Source organism: Pyxicephalus adspersus, chromosome 11, assembly GCF_032062135.1.
Source record: "Pyxicephalus adspersus chromosome 11, UCB_Pads_2.0, whole genome shotgun sequence".
Lineage (NCBI taxonomy): Eukaryota > Metazoa > Chordata > Amphibia > Anura > Pyxicephalidae > Pyxicephalus > Pyxicephalus adspersus.
Genome location: NC_092868.1, coordinates 1,275,529 through 1,283,724, shown reverse-complemented (window position 1 = coordinate 1,283,724; position 8,196 = coordinate 1,275,529). Strand labels below are relative to the sequence as shown.

The 8,196-nt window shown below is 44.1% G+C and overlaps 2 protein-coding genes across 3 annotated transcripts in view; one reads left to right on the top strand and one right to left on the bottom strand.

Moving 5' to 3' along the window:
• LOC140341454 (phospholipase A2-like) overlaps positions 1–1,033 on the top strand; it is a 10,777-nt gene extending 9,744 nt beyond the window's left edge. The window contains exons 6-7 of the mRNA XM_072427241.1: positions 17–123; positions 468–1,033. Of these exons, the coding sequence (XP_072283342.1) occupies positions 17–123; positions 468–649 (289 nt within the window). The 3' untranslated portion in view covers positions 650–1,033. The remainder of the gene's footprint in view (positions 1–16; positions 124–467) is intronic.
• Positions 1,034–1,761: 728 nt separating this feature from the next.
• On the bottom strand, positions 1,762–7,128 carry OTUD3 (OTU deubiquitinase 3). Of its 2 annotated transcripts, none has more exons than XM_072427239.1 (8): positions 6,745–7,128; positions 6,013–6,161; positions 5,818–5,930; positions 5,225–5,347; positions 4,460–4,567; positions 3,851–3,947; positions 2,617–2,771; positions 1,762–2,505 (listed from the first exon to the last, which is right to left on the bottom strand). In XM_072427239.1, the coding sequence occupies exons 1-8, from the start codon at positions 6,945–6,947 to the stop codon at positions 2,326–2,328; spliced, it is 1,128 nt and encodes a 375-aa protein (XP_072283340.1). In that variant the 5' UTR covers positions 6,948–7,128; the 3' UTR covers positions 1,762–2,325. The 2 variants fall into 2 exon arrangements, with proteins under 2 accessions (XP_072283340.1, XP_072283339.1); XM_072427238.1 differs by having other exon boundaries at positions 2,617–2,774; positions 6,745–7,125.
• Between the last annotated feature and the right edge of the window lie 1,068 nt (positions 7,129–8,196).

The window sequence follows — 8,196 nt, the reverse complement described above, 5'->3', positions numbered from 1 at the left end:
GTCTGTTTTGCTCCAGGTGCTGTCACGTTCATGACTGCTGTTTTGAATCAATCACCACTAAAAGATGCTATCCATACTGGGTCTTTTATAGATATCATCACAACAACGAAGACATAACATGCTGTAAGATTCAATATCTGCTCTTTCACTCTGTGTCTTAATCCTATAGGCAGTGCAGTCAGCACCGGCCTTATACATCCATATATCAATAGAAAGGGTACTGCTGTCAAGCTCATATAGGTGAAAAATATTTCTTATATAAAGTGTGTGTGATATTCTACAAACAGCAAACTTTTTCTGTACTTCCTGACCAAATACATAAAGTTGTTCTTCTGCTGCTTGATCCAGGTAATCCTAAACAGTTGAAGCATGCAGCTCACCTCTGAGTCCTCCATGACTGTGTATATTAGGGTAGCTGGCTATAAAAAGACTGAATATATATCGCTCTAATATCTATTTTCTCATAGTGGATGAACCATTGGATGGATGTGCCAGGAAAGCCTGTGAATGTGACCGAACAGCCGCACTCTGCTTCAAAAGATACGACTCCGCGTATTCTTCCTCTAACAACTTCCTTTCCAAATCCACCCGATGTAAGGAGCTCCAACCACCCTGCCACATCAGCCCTCTAACCTGGAACCAAAGCTGAGCCCGTCTGCAGCTCACACGTGTGCATCCACCAATAAATAGTATGTGGAAATAACTCCGTATGGTGATCAATGTTCCTATAAGGTGTTCTATAATGATAAAAGTTTGCTTTATATTACTGGGAAGTTCTGCACAGGTGGAGGATTCTCCAGGAAAGTTTGTAGGGGGCGCTCAGTACACGTTTGATAAGGAATCCTGTACAGGACATCCTCCAGATCTTTTCTTGATTTTTATAACATGGAGGAACACTTAAAATAACTTTCAGGTCTTCAGGGCTGCACAGCTTTAATTCCCATATCCACAGATCACAGTATATTAGTGTGGTGGTCAGTGGGATGAATTGCTCTTACATTGCTGGCCATTGGGAAGAATGTCACCCTTAAAGATAACATGCAGGAAGTCCGATAGAAATCTAGTGGCCTGCTCCTGATAAAATTCCTGTTTGAGAATATTGATTCATAAAAAAGGATGTGGTGCAAAGAAAACCTTTTCTTGCTGAGCAACTGAAATAAGATGGGGATACTTTTCCTTGCAAACTGCAGACTCAACATTTCTTGAATTGGAGATGTCCACCACCACTCACCCCCTTCACTATACAGGGTCCCTTTTAGGGGAATCAACATAGAAGTATGTAGGAAGATTTCCATATATTGCTATAGATGCCCTTACATACAGGGAGCACATAGGCAGCTGCCAAAGATAGCTCAGTGTTTCAATGCGGTGATGTTCTTTTACTTCCTGTTTCAGAAACACAACAGGAAGTGAGAGACAATCTTTCTCCACTCCATGTCTGTGACAGAAGTCACTAGCAGAGGGGAGATTTCCCCAGGAGGGACATTTATTTCCAAAATTGTTTGGAATTTCTGCTTCCTGCTGCACAGTGCTGTCCCATGCCCATCCACTTTCAAACTTTTTACATAGTGTCTCTGTCTGCAAGAGCAGTTGCAGTCCCTAACAACTTTAATTCTCCCCTATACCCATGGTGTTGGAGACCATGTGGTCTTTCTTTGGTGTGCATAGGGAATATAAGAAAGAAGAGCATTCCTAATGCAACGATGATTAACCTGTGGCCTTTTGATAACTCTACTGCAGTGTAAGTCTCATCTCTGTATATGCACTTTTGGGTTTTTTTTTATTAAAAAAATAGAACTTTTCAGAAATTATCTTGCATTTTAGGACCAATATGTGCTGGTGCAGTACAGGAGATCCCAGCACCAACTGTCTTTCTGATGCTGGATTTATAATACCCTCGCACACTACAAGGGGGACACAAATCAAACTGCTACATGCTTGGTTTTAGGCTCAACAAAAAGTGTCCATGTGACATCAGCCTCACAGTACAGGGCCGGGTTGGGGCCTTCCACAACAGCCTTTCTGTCATGAACACTTCTAAGGAAAGTTTCATATTTAGGGGATGGCTGTGGGATCTCCCAGCATGCACCACACCATTGCACATCAATAGAACGGATACAACACATACAAATCTTCAGATTCAGCGTTTAGTGGGGCAGCTCTGGGATCTCCCAGCATGCACCACAAACATTGCACAGCAACTCGGCAGCCATAAGGCACTGTGAGGTTTTCCTTGTTGCCTTTTTTCTTTGCCATTAAACAAGATGGCGTAACCTGAAAATGTTGGAACGTGGTGAACGGAGAGGCTGTGATAGCCAATAAACGTTAAATGTTTAAAGCCGCCAGAGCCTTCACAACCGTAACGCTGTCTGGGTCCCCATCCTCCTCCCGCTGGTTATTGTCCTTGTTATTAGTCCGCAGTTCATGCACCCGCTGCCGGTGCCTCTCCTCCTGACGCTTCTTCTTCTGCAGGCGCTGCTGCTCCTTCCGCTGCTTGTTACTTAACTGCAAAGACAGCAAGAGAAGGAAAATACTGAAAACAGTGAACATACACTGAAAGCAGAAGATCTGGCCATGCCGTAATATTGCACTGCCCTGAGCCATGTGACAGCGCACCTTCTGACTGTGTCTGTCCTTCTTCTCATCCGGAACATTCCTCTGCTCTATGGTATCCTCTGTATGCACCACATTTGGTCTAGTTTTGGATACGATGCTGTCCTTCTCTGTTTGTTCTGATCTGCTTCCTTCAGCTATGCAGTCCGTGCTGCCATCTGCTGATAAAGTTTTAAAAAAAAAATCAATTTGTAAGGTTCCCTTATGGAAGGTAATTTGTGGACTTACAGCTAGCCTATAAGTAGTATATATGTTTTCATCACCCACTACCCTCTGAAATCTGTAGTTTAACATTCTTAGTGGTTAGCACTCTGGTCTTTGCAGCGCCGAGTCCCAGGTTCAGATCTCAGCCTGGACTCTATCTGCATGGAGTTTGCAGGTTCTCCCTGTGTTTGTGTGGGTTTCCTCCGGGTACTCCGGTTTCCTCCCACATTCCAAAAACATGCAGTTAGGTTAATTGGCTTCCCCCCTAAAAATTTACCTTATTCTGTGGTAATGATATTTGACTAGGGTAGGGGCATTAGATTGTAAGCTCCTTTGAGGGACAGCTAGTGACATGACTATTGACTTTGTGCAGCGCTGCATAATATGTTGGCGCTATATAAATACTGTAATAATAGCACATTCTTAAAGTTCCTCCATTTCATGGCTCCAATACTCAAATTATAACTACCAGTCCTAGCCCTCGCTAAAAGCACCAATCTGTACCAACCAATCAAAGTGGTTCCTGATCATGTGGTTACCAATATTGAGTCAGTTCAGACACAATAACCACATGAAGGCTGGACGCTTTCTTAACAAAAGTTTATCTGTTTAATACTGTAACTGTCAAACAATTACAGTTCACAACTATATATGTATCAATCAGGTCCAAATTATTTTAGTAAGCAAATTAGCAAAAAGTAAGATAATACAGCTAGATTAGAACTGGACATCAATAATCTGAAGTTACAAGAGGGTTTATCATTCTTGGTGGTCTAAATTTTGAACAGATTTGCATCATGTACTAGTAACATGCTGCGTCTTATTCAGCAACAGCTGCTTAGATAAAACCATATATAACGGAAAGTTATGAAGTTAAACAGCAGCTGCCTTTAGATCTGCAAGGTGGTGCATTAATATTGAGAACTTCTATAGGAAGTATAATTAGGAGATTTCCCTTTGAGAGGTCACACTGAGGTTGCGGTGCCAAAAACCATATTGCCAAATGAATGTATTCAGTGATGAGAATATTTACCGATTTGTTTAAGTTCTTCGATCTGCAGAATGACCTGAATGGTGGATTCTATGTCGTAGCTCTCGGCTTCCAGACTCTGCAGGATCAGGCAGACGTCCTAGGCACAGAGAGGTGAAGACAAATAATAACCGTAAGAATCAAAAATATGACAAGAACCAAAGGAACACAATTCCTGTAAAGAAAATATATATTCTTGATTTCTTCCTGCTGGGGGATAACCTCACAGGGACAACAGGGGAGGTGCATTTCCTCACTTTGGACACATGGGGGGACTTCAATATACAGGGAGGGATTACAAGGACAAAGATTTGTCTGATCACAAAGGGAACTTTAAGAGAATTTTTATAGTCCAGTAAATGGTAAATGTTAATATTTTGTATTCCTATACTCAGAGGAAAGCTTTCTGTGTGTTATAGGTTCACCTTTACCATTTCTGAAGCTCAGATTACACACATAGCTGAAGGAGTCGTTATTGGAAATTATATATATATCCCCTCGGCTTTCTAAGCTTCGCCCATATTGTGAGCACTCTCAATCTTTTGTATTTACCTTCTGCCATTAAACTGTTTCTACCTCCCTCATATAAATAATTACATTCCGGTCCCTTACCGCACAGCCGGTGGCATTGCGCACTTTCTGCACTGCGTCCCCCTGCCGTTCATCAGACGGCTGTGACTTTTGCTTTCCTCTTCTGTTGGACTCGTCTTTGGAGAGCATCTGTGGGAAGTGAAATAGAAGAGTAAAGTGGGATCCCTGAATGATACATTAATAATAATACAGAAAAGAAACCTACAGCAGCCAGAGTGGGAATTTTTTAGCCTGTGGTAGCCAATCACATTATGTGGTCAGTGCAATCACTTGGCCTCTCTGAGGCTTTTGGATTGGCCCTCGCTTTATGTACCAATGTTGGGGGGTCCTCAATTTTTTAACAAATGCAATATATCTTGTACAACAATGGGCTCTATTAATAAATGATTCCCCCAGTCAATTCCTCTGAAATTGGCTGACAGATGGTCAGATCTCTCTACAGGTCTCCTATTAAAACAATGACTCGTTCTGCCACCTAGTGGCCAATCATCAAAAGTGCACAGCTGTCACAATAGGAGAGCAATGAATATTATGAGTGAATTGAAAGGAGAATAATTTATAAATAAAGCCCTTCCTAGATATCACTTCGCCTCAGTGCTGTGTACCGGAGGATCTGAGTACTTCATGTCCCTATAGAATTCTATCCAGCACAGGCAGTGATTCTCCTTTTATGAAAATCGTATTAATGAAGAGGTTTTCTTGGTCACTATAATACATAAAGGGCAACTAATTCACCCCCAGGTGCTCAGAGTAACCCCAGATTCCTTCCCTGCCATGTGACCCCACCTCTGTGTGCAGATTGGCCGGTGTCTCTGTATTATCGTTGATGCGCCGCACGCTGTCGTAATGCTCCCCGTATCGATAGGCAATGTGCAGCTCTCGGACGTTGGTCTTATCGGATCCTCGGATCTACAAACAGAGAGATTTGGAGATTTCAATGGGGTGATGTGAACACGGATCGTCCTAATATTCTGAGCAAATGTTTGTCTTGGCAGAACATCCGGAGGAAGCAAATAGGACGAAGTACTTCATGGAGACACAAATTTCATCATGTGAGAATAATAAGTGTGATAGCCGGGGGCCAAAATTCAGAAAATCTGGTTTGTATTGCACAGTTGTACCAGTTCTCCTTTATCTGGATTAGGATGTCCAGAATCATCTAGCCCCGCCCTCCCCAGTATGACGTACCCGCCCCTTTCATTCATTGGATTGTACTTCTTTCAGTCATAGAGGCTCTATGTCACATGTAAGCAGGACCTGTATGCAAATAAGCCTGCCTAGGACCACCCACTCCTCCAAGCACTGATATTTACATAACTCCTCCCATTGTATACAGTAACATGTTGGGGATCTCCCCAACATATTCACAGATTTCTTACCTGCCACAGCGGATTGTTCAGCTGGTGAATGACGACATTCACTTGGTTATTGCGTGCAAACGCCACGATGGCGTCATTACCGGCAAACGTTCCGGGCTGAGCCAAGTTTTCCACTAGGAGAAGAGAGAGGATATGGTGCTGATACAGCAATGTGGAGTCTGGTCAATGGTGAGGTCCAGAAATCTGGGCTCTTACCATGTTTATCAAACGGTATGTCATCTTCAACGAAGGGCTCAAAGTCATCGCGGTGTTTGATCATGTAGTCCACGATCTCCTGTCGGTGCTTCAAATGGTTCCGAGAGTGACCCTCCAACTGGTCTCCCAGGGCACGGAAAAGGCAGTTCCTATGACACACAAATAAAATAATCCTCAGTGATCCTGCCATGAAAGGTCCTTCAGACACTTCCTGTTGTCGGGTGACAACTCGCTGTTTATGTCGCTCAATTGTTCTTTTGTTGTCACCCTGTTACATAGTTGCCTAACCACATGCAGCAACTGGAGAAACTGAAAATGTTATTGCTAAATAAGCAAACTACATATCAATAAGTTAGGATTACATTTACTTTAATGAAATAAGGGCAGAATTGGTGTACAAAGATGACCCCCACGGCGCTGTTAGTACGGTAGGAGTACCAATATGGTGGCCACTCAGGACAGCTGCTGGGTGTACAAAGATGACCGCCAAGGCACTGCTAGTATGAGTACCAATATGGCGGCGACACGGGACAGCTGCTGAGTGTACAAAGGTGACCGCCATGGCGCTGCTAGTAGGAGTACCAATATAGCGGCGACTCAAGACAGCTGCTGGGTGTACAAAGATGGCCGCCACGCTGCTGCTAGTAGGAGTACCAATATGGCGGCGCTTCAGGACAGAGGCTGGGTGTAGAAAGATGGCGGAGAAGGGACCCTATGTCAGCTGGTACTGACCCATCTCCAGGCACTTCTCTCAGCCGTAGACCCAGGACTTGAAGCTGGTTGGTGAAGCTGACGAACTCCTCGGCATCCTCCGACTCCCCCGCTCGGTTCTTCCGCTCCTTCGCCAATGCTCGCCGTGCGGCCCGCTCGTCTCTTTTCCTCTCCAACTCCGCCTTCTTCCCCGGCCGGGGCCGAACACTCTGCTTCCTGGACATGGTACGGAACCCGAACGAACCGGGGAATCCGACCTACAGACACTAAAGGAGAACCACTTCCGGCATACACAAACCCAGCTGCCAAACACGCCTACTTTAACACACAAGCGACGTTACAAGACACGCCCACTTTACTATAAAGATTAAAAGGAACGCTTACTAGACATGTCGAACATTATCATAGAGAAGAGAAGGAAAGGGGCTAGATCGGCCCACACCGCCACAGGGAGAAAGAAATGGACCGGTACAATTTTTACTTTTTTTTTTTCCGAAACTGGGATGCAGACAATAAATTTCCTGGTTCTTCCCAATGAATGCGTTACACAGCCCTCCCCCGATCATTGCAAGTAAAGGAGGATCTCCCTAACTGGGTCAGACAAAAATCAAACCCTGCCAGAAATTAAAATTGTTCCCCGCTTTATCTAATAATTTACAGAAAGTAGAATAGTAGCCTTTGTGGGACGCAATCCTTTATCCTTCTCTGGATGTGACCAAGACAGCCAGGTTTCTGCGGGCTCAGCGGGGGTCACGGTCATGGAACACAATAATTCCATTTTACATTTAATATTAGCAGACTTTGATCTTTATTTATTACCTTGTTTGTCTAATAACAAGATGCTGCCTCAGCAGAATCTATTCCTGTCCTTACAAACCTCACATAGGTAATGTAATGTGAATCGGATCCTAGTGATACCTCATTGTATCTCCATCCCCCCATTCTACATGGATACCTTTACATCTCTGACATTTTATCCTTCTAATGGATTATTATAGCATTTATATAGCGCCAACACATTACGTAGCGCCGTACAATAAATTGGAGATGCAAATGACAGACAGATACAGACAGTGACACAGGAGGAGGAGAGGACCCTGACCAGAAGAGCTTACAATCTAGGAGGTGAGGGAATATCACACAATAGGAGGGGGATATGGAATGGTGGGTGAGGCTGAATACACACGTGCAATAATTGTCGTTGGAAAGGATCTTTCACGATGCATGAACGGGCTCTGTACATACAGCACCATTCTGCTCTATGGAGAGGGGAGGGGGAGAACGACGGAATGGCACCCAGCTGCGGTCTCTTCCTTTAGGATCGTCATCCATCGTCCGTGGATCCGCCAGGACGGTTGTTCGGACGATGAGTCGATTATCGGACCAGAACCATTGCAAGTGTGTACGTAGCTTAAGTAGTGAGGGTTTGAGAAACAGAAGAAGACGGGTAGGTGAGGGGGAAGCGTTGGGTTT